The 16,736-nt window shown below is 35.7% G+C and overlaps 1 protein-coding gene across 1 annotated transcript in view; it reads right to left on the bottom strand.

Moving 5' to 3' along the window:
• Nucleotides 1-16,736, bottom strand: part of HMCN1 (hemicentin 1) — a 521,707-nt gene that overhangs the window by 302,359 nt on the left and 202,612 nt on the right. The window contains exon 11 of the mRNA XM_032606174.1: nucleotides 15,402-15,677. Within this exon, the coding sequence (XP_032462065.1) occupies nucleotides 15,402-15,677 (276 nt within the window). The remainder of the gene's footprint in view (nucleotides 1-15,401; nucleotides 15,678-16,736) is intronic.

The raw sequence follows: 16,736 nt of genomic DNA, 5'->3' as shown, positions 1-16,736 counted from the left end.
ATTCATACAGACATAGAAGGAGGAAAGGAGGCTTTGTCTGGCCCTTTGCGTTTCATGTGGCAGCATGTGATTATGGAAGAAATGTCAGCTCTATACTGAATACACTCAAATTTAACCAGGACACCTGTGTTCATCTTCAGCTTCAAAAATCATCCTCATAAAGGAGCAGTCAATGGGATCAACAGAAGATTGTCTGTTTTAAACAAAAGTTTAAGGTCACATCATATACATAAATACCACTACACTTATTCTGATTTTTATTCCTAAGTCTGACCAATACAAGCATTTGGAAATTTAGCGGCCACTGTGCCACCTTAAAAGTGATAAACTGTTCTGGCCGATTTCACAAAGTTTTGCAAAAGTCACCTGACAGAATTCTTAAATTAGGGTGAACTAGTTTAAACACTACTTCAAAAATAATACCTGTATAAATATTTTCACCAGGTAATTATCAGATTTTGTTGTAAAATATGGTTTTAAATGTAAGCAGTCATATGCTGTCCTGTGCTATAACAGGAAAATAAAGTACTTATATAATGAAATCTAAAATTGTTGATGTGATTCAAATAAGCCACTGAAGTTAACATGGAAGCATGAAAGATAAGGTCGGTGACCTCAGTTTTCCTTATAGTCTGCTATTGTTACTTTGAGGTCCATTCAGCAATTAAGGAGCACACATCCATTGGGTACAATTGTGTTTTTCTCTCTGTGCAAGGCATTATGATTTTTTTTTAAAAAAAGGGCAATAAGTATCACAGTGCGTATAATATGATTGGGGAAAAACAACTAGACATATGAAATTGATCATGACTAAGTGTAGACTCGTGTGGCAAAATATTAAATAAAAGTTCTACAGGATACCAGAAAAAAGAAGCCAACAATTTTCAGAAAGGAGGTGTTTTATGAGAGGGGCTTAGCGTTATAAGGAGGATACAGGTAGGGGACATTAAAGTCAAACAACTCTGTGAGCTAAGTCACAGAACTAGAATGAGAATGAAGTAGTTTGGAGGCAGTCAGAATGCCCCTGTGACTCAAGTATGAGAAGTGGAGTTGGGGTAAATTACGGAGGGATGGAAAATAACAGGGCAGGGGCTAGAGTTGAAGCACTAGGAAACAGAAATTCACTGAAGGTACAATGAACATATGGAGCTTGACAGAAAACATTCAGTGGCCATCAAAAACTCAATTCTGGAGACAGAAGACAGGATAAGTGTAGTACCTATCCATCTTTTTGAGAAATTTAATACAAAGAAAATTCAAACCTCATATACGACACCAAAAATTATTTACCTGATACTACTCTGACATATAAAATGGAGCAGCATCAGTAATATTTTATGGACAAAAGAATTATCTACCAGTTTCTCTACTTTTAATCAATAATTAGAAGTGAAGCCTTAACAGCAAGTTCAAGTATTCAGTTATCCATATTAAGGAAACATGAATGATGGATAAATATATGAATATCTAATTATTTTAAGGTAAACAGTTTTCATGTACTGAAAGGAAACATTTTTATTCCTTTTTGCTTATCCATACATGGTTTTATGTGGATAAAGGGTGAAGATCAAATGTTGAAAGTATTATGAAAGGGTCAGCTTGTGGAGGACTGAGGGGTGTAAATTTTATTCTGGGGTAATTAGGAAACCACAAAAAGGGTTTGACTAGATGGATACAAAGTGATATTTAGGGAAATTTCACCTGATGGTACTATGGAGTAGAGTGGGGCAACAAAATCAGAAGAAAGGAAGCCCCTAAAAAGAGGATTTTTATGGATTTAGTTTAGGCATGTGAATCAGGAGGGGGATGAGGGTGGTGCCAATGGAGATAACAAGAAAGGGAGTGATGTGAGAGGCAGTAAAGAAGTGAACTAACCCATGCATAGGGAAAGTGAGAGGCGCCTCAGCCGAAAAATATCATTACAACTGGGATAATTCCATTTGAACTCTAAATTTCCCATTAGATCATTCACTCTGATCCCTATTAGCATAGCCAATCATCCGCTGATTCCAGCATCAGTGTCACATAGAAAATGTGTCCCATATAGGTGTCCATAAATAAAAAGGATGTGGGAAACTCAATTTTAAAAACTGATGCACTGTGTTTGTGTGGTCTGGGGTAAAGAACAGAAAGACAGAGAGAGACAGAAAGAAAGAGAGAGAAAGAAATAAGGCATGATTCCTGAAAATAGATCTCAAGTACCGTACTTCCTGGTCTAGAGCTTTTGTTACCCCAAAAAGCAAATTAGATTAACAGAATCAACCATGAAAGGATTTTTATCTCAAAACCTTTTTGTGTTCAAAAGAAATAGGGTTACAAAGTTTTAGAACCTTTTATTTCCCAACTCCAAAAGGATCTGCGCCCAAAAGGAACCTAGTGGAACAACTGATTATCAATTGCTGTTGTTTAAATAGGCATTAAATTACATTCTGGACAAAAAGTATTTCAAGGCTTTCAATAGATCTCTGTGATATAAGATTCCCAGGCTTCTAAATGTTCCTAATGATAAACTTTATGTCATGAGGAATTAAGACTCTGATGAGAAGAAAGATACTCCATTAACTAGTTTTTAGTATTAAGTTTCCTTTCTTACTTGAGTTCTCTCCATAAAAGCTAAGTAAAGATCCTCATTTTGGAGACTGTTTAAACCTACTTTCAGCCCAACCACCTAATTGACTTATATTTCTGAAAACATATTAGAACTGTTTTACAACTGTTCCCCAAAATATTTTTCATTGCGGATAATATATTCCCTTAAAATGTTGCATGGTCTAACATCAAGCCATGCTACATGAGAAATTGGAAAGTAATTAGTATTTAATTACTGAACCTAGGTTCCGTTGAATCCTACAGCCTGAAAATGTATTTTACAGAATCTCTGACCCTTCTAAATATCTGTATTTACTATAGAAAAAGCTAACTTCAAAAGGTTACATAATGACTATTACTGAGCCTGCTGAGAATTGTAATTAGTAGTTGCTGTGTCCTGTTTTAACAGATGTGTACTTACTGATTTACCTCAATAAGCTTATTTAAAACGTATTGACATTGTTCTAAAATGCATTACTTCAGTTTCTGATTAGGAAGGTAACTCTAGCTAGTTCTGATGGTAACTAACTTTTAAGTGTGAAGCTTGCAATAATGAGAGTAACAAAATTTCACTAAGAATGATTTACAGTGGATAGATGTGCTTGCTCACTTAATTTTTCCTGAATCTTCAATCAGTAGAAATGCCAACAAACACATGAAAGAATGCTCAACATCACTAATCATTAGAGAAATGCAAATCAAAACTACAATGAGGTATCACCTCACACCAGTCAGAACGGCCATCATCAAAAAATCTACAAACAATAAATGCTGGAGAGGGTGTGGAGAAAAGAGAACCCTCCTGCACTGTTGGTGGGAATGTAAATTGATACAACCACTATGGAAAACAGTATGGAGATTCCTTAAAAAACTAAAAATAGAACTACCATATGACCCAGCAATCCCACTACTGGGCATATAGCCTGAGAAAACCATAATTCAAAAAGAGTCATGTACCAAAATGTTCATTGCAGCTCTGTTTACAATAGCCCGGAGACGGAAACAACCTAAGTGTCCATCATCGGATGAATGGATAAAGAAGATGTGGCACATATATACAATGGAATATTACTCAGCCATAAAAAGAAACGAAATTGAGCTATTTGTAATGAGGTGGATAGACCTCGAGTCTGTCATACAGAGTGAAGTAAGTCTGAAAGAGAGAGACAAATACCATATGCTAACACATATATATGGAATTTAAGAAAAAAAAAAAACTGTCATGAAGAAACTAGGGGTAAGACAGGAATAAAGACTGTGTCCTACTAGACCTACTAGAGAATGGACTTGAGGATATGGGGAGGGAGAAGAGTAAGGTGTAACAAAGCAAGAGAGAGGCATGGACATAAATACACTACCAAACGTAAGGTAGATAGCTAGTGGGAAGCAGCCGCATAGCACAGGGAGATCAGCTCGGTTCTTTGTGACCGCCTGGAGGGGTGGGATAGGGAGGGTGGGAGGGAGGGAGACACAAGAGGGAAGAGATATGGGAACATATGTATAACTGATTCACTTTGTTATAAAGCAGAAACTAACACACCATTTTAAAGCAATTATACTCGAATAAAGATGTTAAAAAACAAAAGAAATGGCAATGGAATATATTTTTAAGTTTTTCCAGGACTACTAGACAGTTTGCATAAGTGGCCAGGGAGTCTTTCCAAACAGCAAAGGAGGAAAACTTAAAACTAACCAATCAGCCAAATGATCAAAACCAATGAAACCAATGCATTTCTCTATCAATGGCCTGGGAAAGAGGCAAGGGTCACTGAAATTCCAAAGATATGGAATCAAATGCAACATTTCCAAATGAAATCTCATCAATGAAAATATGAAGACCTGGCTACAACTTTCCCAAAACGGTAGAATTATTCCTGAATGGCAATAATTCAAATGAATTACGATAATGGTTAGTCTACAGGGCAGTAGAAATAAGTTTCCTAAGACTTCGGTTCTTGCTTTTTCTGCCTTTCTTTTTTCTCCAGAAAAACTGGAGCTGTCTCCACTGGCTACATGCCTATTTAAATTTAAAATTTCCAAAAATAAGTCAAATTTCAAAACAAGCTCCTTAGGTGCATTAGCCATATTTCAAGTGCTAAGTTGACACATACAGCTAGTAGCTGTTATGTGGGACAGCACAGATACACAACATTTCCATCATTATATCAAGTTTTACTGGACAGTGCTGGACTAGAGAGCAAGAGAGAAGGTCGCTAATTCTTTGACTTACCAGTAAGTGGGTACAGTGGCAACAGAACACAAAGGCAAAGGCTAAATATTGACAGTTACATGCTAGATTTGCAAAAAAATTCCACACCCAAATTTCAGTGTGGTTATGAAATTCAGTTAATAAGAGAAAGGCAATAATTTCAGAGACAATGATAAATTTAGGCTACATTCTATTTTAATGAAAAAATCTTAATGGCAAATATGCATCAAGATTTCTTTTCTTCAAAATTTACAACTTTTATTTTTCCAATATAAGATATAGGAATATGTAAATGTATCAAATGTTTGCTGCCTTTATACCCATTTTAAGTAATTCCTAATGTAAAATTATTTATACATTAACATTGTTTCTATTTAATGCTATATGCTTTCTTTCCTTAACAACAAGAAGTCATGAATTCAGGAGCTTCTTTGGATGATTAGCTAAAACAGATTAAGACAATAAATATGGTTGATCAGAGGAAAGAATTTTTAAAGTTTAGTTTTTTCTTACTTAGAAAATCTTGTAAATCAAGTAACTCCAATAAAAGTTTTTTAAAAAGAAAATCTTCAAGTAAATGATGACTAACATTGCCTATTACATTGCCTTTTTTTAGTGGGTCCTCTTTATAACAATTTTCCAAAATCAGAGAATTTCCAAACTAAAGAGGAAGGCCAGAGCTTAGACTTAACATTCTCATTTGACTTGGAGAAAAGTATCAAATTACCATTATTACTTCTTGGCATATTAGCAGGATACTATTAAAGCTTTACATATATCTACTTGCATCTCCTGATTCAGAATCAATTATAGCAAGAATATCTTTTGACTATAAAAAGCTGATTATGTTCATTCAGACAACAGAATATTATTCAGTGCTAAAAAGAAATGAGCTATCAAGCCATGAAAAGACATGGAGGAATTTTAGTGAAAGGAGCCAATCTGAAATGGCTAGTTATTGAATGATTCCAAGGATATGACATTTTGGGAAAGGCAAAACTATGGAGATAGTAATAAGATAAGAGGGTTCCAGCGGTTGGGAAGGTGGGAAAAACAGATGAACAGGCAGAGAAGAGAGGATTTTTAAGGCAGTGAAAATACTCTGTATGGTTACTATGATACATGTTATTATACATTTGTCCAAACCCATAGACTGTACAACACCAAAAATGAATTCTAATGTAAACTATGGACTTTGGGTGATTATGATGTGTCAATGCAGGTTCATCACTTGTAACAAATGTACCACTCTGGTGGGAGATGTTGATAATGGGAGAGATTATGCATGTGTTGGGGCAGGGGGCATATGGGAAATCTCTGTACCTTTCTTTTAATTTTGCTGTGAATCTAAAACTGCTCTGAAAAAAAACAGTATTTTTAAAAATGTGGCTGCACATTTTACAAAAAAGGGATTATTTTTACAAATTATCATGCAACAGGCATAGAATCAAAAGTATATGAAACTGCATCTACCTAGCACTTCTTGAAGGAAAGATTTTTAAATCTGGTAATTAATTTATCTTGCTAGACAAATTCATCTGTTACCTTAGTTATCTTATCAGGGAAGCAACCCACAATGGGATTGGAAGAATATTTAGTCTTGGGAGTCCAGTATGAGTCACAACCTCCCATCCTTCCAGCTGTCACTTCCTGACTCCCATACTTTCCTTCTCCAAGTTCATCATGGCCTCAACTCCTTTGAAACTTCTTTTTTATTCCAATCTATCAGACCAGGCCTTTAACCCTCTCTTCTTTCTTTATCCAGCCTAAACTCCACGGAGCGTCACTACAAACACTTTCTTTCCCCCAATTACCTTGTCTTTTGCTGAACCAACATCACAAAACCACAAACCTATGTGATCCTTCTATGTATATTTTGAAAAGATTATTGAAGACAGCACAGGAAAAAGAAAATCACACCTTCGTGAGGACAAAGCTCCCAACTCAGTCAGACCCTCTACTCTCAGCAAGCTCACATTTCTGTGCCCTCATTTTTCCATGACTTTGCATGTGTAGGGTTCTCCATCTAGAAGGAGTTTCCTGACTTCTATCTGGCAAATGCTGACTCATATTCCAGTGGATACCTCAGACACCATCTCCTGTGTGAAGCCCTTCTCAATCTCCACTCATTACTGAGACAGTATTCAAGGCTCCTATAGTACCTTGGTGAAGTTCCTATCCCATTGGGTAATAGATATTTATTTTTTTAATTTAGTTATGTCTTTTTTTTTTTTTTTTTTACTATGGACTTACTGAGGGGAAGGATGTTATTTTCTTCTCATTTATATCCTCAGCAAGGAGCAGAATGCCTGACATTTAAATTTTTGGTGAATACATGAGTGAACAAATAAATGTACAAACAAATGGACAAACAAGATACCACCTCTGACCTTTTGTAAAAATGTGTTTTAAGTCAAGGCACTTCATACATTTCAGGATTGGTTTCATTATTATGGAAAAAATATATACCTGACATAGTATGATTTAGATAGTGCCGTGGGAAATAGCATAAATGAAGATCTCATCAATATAACAGCTATCTATCAGCTTTGCAGTCTCAATAATCAAATGTTCCTCACATATCCTACCCTTCTGAAGATGCAGCCATAAGTACTCCTATTTTGGGTATTAGCTCTAATTCAATTTTTATTCATAATAGTCAAATATCAAAGCTCCTTCCTCATGTATAAAAATAGTAAGTCATTATGTTTTTCCTGTATTACAAATATCTTTAGAAACAGAATTTGCTTTTTAGCTGGGTCATTAATTTATAAAACAGTAACTCAAAGAAACATTAATTAACATTTCAAGGGAATCTGAATCAAGTCAATTTTTACTACATGTTCTGACATAGGATTTTTCAGACTTGGCAATAGTTCCTTTGCCTAGCTAAGCACTCTGCTTTTCATTCAGTCTTCCCACAGACATTCATGCACACAAAACTAAGTGCTAGATATTATGTCAGGCACTAAAGACCCCAAACTGAAGAAAACTGGGTCCTGCCCTAATGTAGCTTACAGTCTAGTCATCTTACATGGTCTCTGTGTGCATATTCCCAGTTCTCTCTTTCCTCTAGGCTGTTCCTTACCAGCTGCTCTATCAGAACTTAGGTCAAAGGATTCACCAAACTTTTTATTTATTTATTTAGATTTAGATTTCCAGCTATTCTTTACCCATGTGACAGGAACTTGCAGAGACTTTGTATCTTTTCTATTTAAAAAAAAATTTATTTCAGTACTCTCACTTTCCTATTCATACTCAAGGACCCTTTATTTTATTTATTTATTTTTTTTTTTTTTTTTTGCGGTACGCAGGCCTCTCACTGTTGTGGCCTCTCCCGTTGTGGTCTCCCGTTGCAGAGCACAGGTTCCGGACGCGCAGGCTCAGCGGCCATGGCTCACAGGCCCAGCCGCTCCACGGCATGTGGGATCTTCCCGGACCGGGGCACGAACCCGTGTCCCCTGCATCGGCAGGCGGACTCTCAAACACTGCGCCACCGGGGAAGCCCAAGGACCCTTTATTTATTTTCTCTTTTTATACTTTCTTCTACCCACCTGTACCTTAGACCTGTTAATAGCATGTGTAGGCATTTCTGTACACTATTTAGAATGATGGAAAGACCTAGTTCAAATCTGGGCTTTGCCACTTGCTGGCTTTGTAACCTAGGGCAAGCCACTAACCCCGCAGATACAAATACACACAATTTGTGAGGGTTAGATGAATGTATGTCACGAATTCTCAAAAGTTTTTAAATGGATAACAGTGGATTGAAGTGCTTCATTTGGATTTGGATAACTTCGTGGATTGAAGTGCTTCATTTGGATAACTTAGTGGATTGAAGTGCTTGCTGATTCCTCGTCTGTTCTATCTCTTCCCAGCAGTCCCTGAACTGTGAAAGTTATCACAGTCCATCATTTAACCTCTCCAACATCTGGACATCTTTCTAGCTCACTTAAATCCACCAGGCTTGGCTTAATACACATTTTCTAATGGTCCATTTTTGCTGGAAATTAAAATGTCCTTGGTGTAAAGCTTCTTTATAACAATTTCTCATATACTTGAAGTACTTATTAGGCCATCTCATCCCTTTTTTTCTTTTTACAATGTAAATAACTCTAATTCTTTACCCTTCCTTATAACTTCTATTTAAAGACATTTTAATAATGTTTCTGTCTTCCAAGCTTTAGAGAAATATGATTCTTTCTATCTACAAATAAAGTGGTCTAAGATCTATATACCACATAGATGCCTTGCATGAAAGACAAAAGAATGAAATGCATAATATTTATTTATACATTTTACTGCATGGAATTGAATCGTATTATAACAGAAGCTTGCTCCTAACCATGGAGTCAGCAGAGTACATTCGTCAGATAAAGTAAGTGAATATTAAACTTTTCTCTTCATAAAGTTTACAGTCAGCCTGGAAAGAAGTAGGAAAGCAAACATTTCTGTACGAAAACTACACATTTCGTGGATATCACTGCAGGATATACTTGATGTACAATTTCACTAGAATATTTTCCTTCAAATCTAAAAGCCTCCAACTCACTCCTTATTAGATCCCTAGGATTCCATAGACAACAAAACCCAGTATTTTAACAGAGCATCTTATTCATTTGTGCTGATTCACACTGAGACAGCAAAGAACCAAAGCAGTGAATAAAATTAACTTTTGACAACAAGTAACAATTTAGGAGTTTTAAGTATACGATTTCATCTCATCTAAATGAAATCCACAAAGATGGCACTAGTATCTGAAACAGACATATACATGTCTCAGGTCAACCTCCAAAAATAAAAAGCTTAACTACCAAGACTTCAATGTATTAAAATGTCTAGGAAAACAGATGAGCTAATTAAATTCAATTTTTATTATTCAAACATAGATACAGACTTCTGTAAGTCAAAATTTATTCCTGTGAAAATCTTGCAAAGGGGAAAGTTAAGGGGATTTTCATGATTCTCTTACTGGACTATTAGTTATAAGAAAATCTAATGTGATTATCAATTAATATTCTGCATTTCTCCTTTTTCTCTTACCTCACTTGGGCTCAGAAATGATTTAAAACAGATTACTCTGTGATATAATCCTATAAAATTCCAGACCTTTAAGCTTTCAAATATGATTTTTTGTACTGTCAAAATTTCTCACTTGATACTTTTTGAGAGGCATTATTTCCTAATTTTTCTTAATTATTCCTTATTTTTAAATTATCTCCTATTTACTTTAATTATATCTTAATTATTTTAAATATAAAAGCAATAAAGCAAATTTATAGAATATTTAGCAAAGAAAGAAAACATATACCCACACATAATTTGATCTCCCCAATAAAATTAATGTCAGCATTTTCAAAACTTTTAAAGTCCTATTTACACAAAGGTTTAAGATAATTCATTCCTATTGAATACTTTTTCCAAGTACAGAAAAGCATAAGTAAAAAGTCACTTATAGGTCCATTGCCACCAACAATCACATTTTTGTATATATCAATCTAGTTTTTTTTTCCTCCTAGCAGAACTGTGTGTGGTTTTTATTTGATTGTTATTTTGTTTGCATAGCTGTACTTCTGAGTCTTGTGGTAAACCCTGCTTGAGGTAAGCAGAGTTTTCTGAAAAGTTTCCTATGTCTAGTTATACCTTGATCTCCACAGTAAGGAATTCTCATAATGAAATAAGCGTATCAACCCATTCACATTCTCCCATGCTCATTAGTGAGACTGACTGAACAGCCACAGTTTCTGCGATCAGCATTTCTTTTCAAGGCTCTTCTGATAAATTGATAATGAGCCTATTAGTCACTGAGGAAAATTAGAGTGATGGAAAAAGGCCACTGGGACATTTGCTTCTGCTGCTGCTGGACTCAAAATTCCATGATGCTGCCAAAACTGAAGTCTTTTAAATGTCCATGGTCTTAGTAAGAACTAAAATCCCACAGGAACATCTGAGCGGCTGACTCTAGGTAATGTGACCTGCAAGGGTTTAGGGAAAGGTAATTATCTGATCTCATTTGTTTTCCACCTTCTTTTGTTTTTTATTGAAGTATAGTTGATTTACAATGTTGTGTTACTTTCTGCTGTACAGCAAAGTGAATCAGTTACACACATACATATAGCCACTCTTTTTTAGATTCTTTTCCCATACAGGTCATTACAGAGTATTGAGTAGAGTTCCCTGTGCTGTACAGTAGGTCTTTATTAGTTATCTATTTTATATTTAGTAGTGTGTATATGTCAAACCCAATCTCCCAATTTATCGCCCCCCCTTCCCGCCGGTAACCGTAAGTTTGTTTTCCAAGATAGTAAATAATTCCTCTTCAAATTACAGAACATGTTCAGACCCTAAGAGCCAAAATATGACAGATATCCACTTTAATTACTTTCCAGGCTTGAGCATATCTGAGAAGTTTGACACCAGTCTGATTTTATCACTCTGTTTACAATGTATTGGTTTAGTCTGTATACTGTGGAGTTTTTCCCCCTCATAATAGTAATTTGAAATTTCAGCCAGGATGTGTCTAGATCAAGTTCTCCCTTCACTGACCTTGCTTGATTTGCTCACTCAGGACAATTTTTTTTTCCTCCCTAGTGCACTTTTCTTCAATTATATCTTTGACTATTTCTTTAGTTTCAGTTGTCTTTGCTGTGTACCTATATATGTTATATACCTATAAACCTTAAAGTTCCATTCTTTGTTTTTATTTCCACTTTAAAAATCATATTATTCGAGTCTTAGTCCTTTGCCTCAATATTCTGAAAGAACTTCTCAAGTTTATGCAACACATCCCCGATTTTATTATATGTAGTACAAATTCTGTTCTTCAGTATTTCTGATTCAGACTGAATTATAATATTGCATTTTTAACATCAAATCCCTTTTTATTTCTTCCATCGCACTTGCTATTGTCCTTTCATCTTGGCCAGTTCTTCCTTTATAAATATATACTCCCACTTAAAGGAGGATAGGTCTTTCTGAAAGACTGGTGACACTAAACATATTTTTTTCCAGTCTTTAGAATAAACTACTACTTTCAAAGCATCAATTTCTTCTAAGTCTTTCCCCGCCTTGTTTTGTTCCCCAGTATTTTTTTCTTAGGTCCTATGCTTTATTTTTTCCTGTTCTGCAGCATCTGTTTCGACAGTCTTCTGTTTATTAATCCTCAAATGATGTGGCATCTCCCCAGACTCAGTGTCAGTCAACAAAGTGTTTGAATGGACCTAACTTCATTCTCTATCTACTTTTGTTCTAGTTGAACCCTCTTTGCAGCTCTGTGGCTAAGAATCTGATGTGCATAGCTCCTTACCTGATTCTCACCCATGATGCCCTTCTGGCTGAGATGGGATGCTCCCCTCTGCTACCATTTGTCTCTAAAATCCCTTCTGACATACCCATCAATGTTTCTCTTGCTTCCAAATATTTTCACTTGGTGAGAAACATATCTTAGGTTCCAATTTTTTACATGGTGCCAGGTTGCTTGTCCACTTCTTGTCCTACTGTTTTCCTAACTAGATGGTTATAGCTATTGATAGGTTTAAGGAGATAGAATGCTGGCTCCCTAAAGAGTAACATTTTCTTTCTGAAGCAAACTATGAAATGAAGGAACAGAGATACATCCTCCCTGCTTTCATGTGAACATAAGAAAAGACGGACCACTGATTGAAATTTTCATTCCATTGAACTTAAAATATAAGTGAAGACTATATACTTATTTATACAAATAAGAATCTTTATATATAACCTATAAAATTCCTCCCCAAATTTTTGCCACTGTATATTGCAACTGGTTTTTAGTATTGTTCAGTTTTGTCTTTTTGAGATCTTTACAGATATTCTACTGTTATTGAGAAGAGATTGCAGTAGCTAGACATACTATTTTTAACCAGAAAATCCTTGCTAACTACTACCAAAATTTGTAAAATCTGGATGCTTAACTTTTAAAAGTATTCCAGGACTTCCCTGGTGGCACAGTGGTTAAGAATCTGCCTGGCAATGCAGGGGACACGGGTTCGAGCCCTGGTCCGGGAAGATCCCACATGCCCTGGAACAACTAAGCCCATGTGCCAGGACTACTGAGCCTGCGCTCTAGAGCCTATGAGCCACAACTACTGAGCCTGTGTGCCACAGCTACTGAAGCCCTCGCGCCTAGAGCCCATGCTCCACAACAAGAGAAGCCACCGCAGGGAGAAGCCCGTGTACTGCAACAACAAGTAGCCCCCGCTCGCCGCAACGAGAGAAAGCCTGCGTACAGCAACGAAGCCCCAATGCAGCCAAAAATAAATAAATAAAATAAATAATTTTTTTAAAAGAAGTATTCCAGATAGAAACAGTTTCCAAACAGATCTGTGGAGGCAGAATAACATAAATGAGGTTATAAATTAAGCTACTGATTCCCCTGTAAGCAAGAAAAATATTCTTAAAGTGCATATTCAATCCAAGTAACTATTGTCTCTTTTAAGCTTTCTTGAACTATTTTTTATTTTTTAAAACAGTTAACTGCATAAAAATGAAATTAATATACAATTTATGATTCAATGTCAATAGCAAACATATTCGCAGGAATTATAATCCTAGGTACAGCAGTTTATTTCATCAAATATCCACTGCTTTTCAATAATGTATAACCGTAAGATAATCAGATGGCTACAGTTGACTAGAATCTCTTATTTTTTATTAAACAGTGCCATCAATTCTAGAACGTATTTTTGTTAGACTTTTAAAAACAAATTTTTCATCAAAATTGTTCCCTCAAACTCAAGACCAACTAGGCAGGCCATAAAATAATGCCTCTAAACAGATTTACACCACTAGAGATTATACAGGCTAGCCAGTAATCATGTAATGACATGTGTTTTTTGTATTTGTATTTTGTACATTATGTAACATCTTACCTCAGAACTTAAATCATTAGATAATAATGAGTCTATTTTACCAGAAAGAAGAGAGTTTAGGGTTTCCTTTAAAAGTATGCATTTCTATATCATAGGATTCATACTTTGGAATAGATTCAAATGCTGTTTTGGAAAATGTTGTCCCTGAAACCACCTGAGAGGTCTGTTATAAATGCAGATCCCCAGGCCCTAAACCAGGCCTGTGAAATCAGAATCTCTGGGTGTGGGGTTAGAATTTCTGCTTTTTCAAAAGTTCCTTGGATAATTCTTTATTCATGAAAGTCTGAGAATCACTACTCAAATTGACTAAACAATACTAAAGGATTAAAAGTTAATCTGGGGAAACAAGGAAGGCTCTGATTTTATTTTACAATCCCATTCTAAGGGACTCCAGGGAAAGAACCAAGGTCACATTTCAGAAATCCATGAGCATTTATCCTATCTGAAACAATCAGTTTGGTAAAAATACTTCCAAAACTCTAGTAACTCAAGTTACTACTTGTATTGACTCAAATGATCTAGGTAGTTTACCACGTAGAAATGCAGTGAATCATTTACAAGAGTAATGTTCCCCCAGAGGTTTCAGCAGATCAACTAACAAAAGACACACAGCCATACAGTCGGATTGCAGAATATATCTCAACTACCAGCGAGAAAACCAGAATCAGATGTCAACCATTTTATTAAGTCTCGTGGCAGTTTCACTTTTTTGCCATTAATAACATTCCAAGAGCTAGCCTCCAAAACTCAGTGGTCACTCTCTTAGATCACCATGCTAAAAAACCGTCTGACAGTGTTACTTGAGGCATGTTATAAAGTTGTTGCTAGTAGCACAACCAAGGAGCCAGACCCGATTCCAAAGCAATCAGTCTCCCACATCAAGGATTTGAAATGAAATATTCTGCTAAGGCAGCAACCGAATCTTTCAGCTAAACTGTGTAAAACTGCCAAGAGTAAGTTGCTCATTACATTAAGACTCTAGAGACATTTAGAAGCCAATTATGATTCTACTGAAAGAGATACTTAGGAATAGTTTCTGATCTTCATTTGATGGTAGCGAGTAGACCACATTGTTAATGCACTTGTTTTCAGCTATCTGAAACTATCATTTAGTCTATATAGACAATTCAAGTTTGGCTTACCATTAGCTTACCTTCAGTAAGTACTGTGTGTGTGTGTGTGTGTGTGTGTGTGTGTGTGTGTGTGTGTGTGTGTGTGTGTGTGTGTGTGTCTAACATAAATAAGGTAAAAACAGCTCTGCTAAAGTTTCAATAAAATTTCACCTAGATGAGAAACATCTTAAAACTTAATTAAACCATAGAAGTAAATTAAATATGCAAATAATGCACTCAAATTGGGAAAAAAAGTTTTTTATCAATTATTAACAATTAGTTTTTTTTTAAAGTTCACAGGATAAATGAGAGAATTTAAAACCATTAAATCATCCAGAGACAATTTCTATTTCTATTTGCTTAAAATAAAGGTCTTCAACTACTAGGATTAGCTGTGTTTGTTTTAAAGTCACCTATTTGGTAGTGATGTTTTAGTTTCCAGTTTAGTCAGCTTCAGACCCTCAAGGTCCACAAGCATTCTATCTTTCAAAACTGTAACTGTTTGCGTAGATACCCTCAGACAGACAACTTAAGGGAATAGAGAACAAAGAAGGAAGACAGAAAGACGCCACAATTCAGAAGTCACCATAAGCACAGTACCTTGCACTGTGAGGAAAACCGATGCAGCCGATAATCCTCCTTCACTGGAAACCACACAGTGATATTCTCCGGCATCGCTGAATTTCACACTCCTCAGCTCCAGGGAAAGGTTGGCCAAGATCCTCATTCCTGCTGGATCTGCCAGCCTGACATCTCTGTCATTCCTCCGCCAGGTTAGATTGTAATCCACTGCACTGATGACAAGACAGGTCAAAAGTGTTCTTTCTCCAGGAGCGACTGTAACATTATTAGGCACTTGGATGACTGGCGGGGGCTCTGTGTGAAATGAAAAGATTCAAATTGAAAGACCCAGAAGTCGTTTTGCTCACTCGCAGAGGTGGTTTAAAAATTTAATGAGCATGTGTTGAGTATCTAGTAGGAAAGATGCAGTACAACGGAACGTATTCATTAATACGTATGTCTGTCACCCCAAGAAAATTATCATCTAGTTGAAAAATGCTTTCAGTAGGAGTGCATGTTTACAGACCGAAGTACACTCAAGTCCAAATCTGTAAATTATAGATACGGATCAAAGAGGCATGGCAAAATGATATGACTAGACTGATTCAGGATTGCAGAATGAGTCAAATTTTGATTTGAATTTTGAAGAAAGTAGCATTTATGGATTTTTAAAATTTAAAACCATTTACTTAGTGTTTTAAAGAAAATAGCGCATGAATATGGTAGATATGGAAAAGATTCAATGGTATCAGCTTTAAGGGGATTATAAACTCATTAAGACACAGTACATTAGAGTAAGATGAATTTCTCCCAGTGAAGATGAGGAATGTTTGATTTAAGAAAGGCAAGTTAACAGTAAGGCATAGACTTTTAAAAAAATTATACATGTAGGACCATGTACACAAAAGGCATTGAGTAATGCATGCGCATTTCAGATGTGGTCAAAAGGCACTCACTAATTAAATATTTAACTACATTTCTAGAGAAAATCACATATTGCTCTAGTTAGGTTTGAGAATACTGTAAATCCAAATGCCCCTGTAAAGCTCACTCTGCCCAAATGCTTTAAAATAACCTGCCACAGAAAGCCATTATTGACCAATAATATAGCAATAAAAACTAGCTGGAAACCCATGTGTCTGTTTCAGTTTAAATGTGAAAGAGTATCAGATATTCAAGATCCAACTTTATACTTCTTTATTCAAAACTATATATACGTGCAGATGAATAACATGAGCCTATAATAAAACCGAGAAGTAATACGCCAAAACCATAGTGGTCATCTCTGAGAGAGAGAAGTGTGTATATTTTTCATATTTTCCTTTATATTTATCTTTGCTTTCCAAACATTTTTAGAGGAGTATATGTTATTCT

Source organism: Phocoena sinus, chromosome 1, assembly GCF_008692025.1.
Source record: "Phocoena sinus isolate mPhoSin1 chromosome 1, mPhoSin1.pri, whole genome shotgun sequence".
Lineage (NCBI taxonomy): Eukaryota > Metazoa > Chordata > Mammalia > Artiodactyla > Phocoenidae > Phocoena > Phocoena sinus.
Note: the sequence above shows the minus strand (reverse complement) of the source record. Positions and strands in the feature narration are given on the sequence as shown.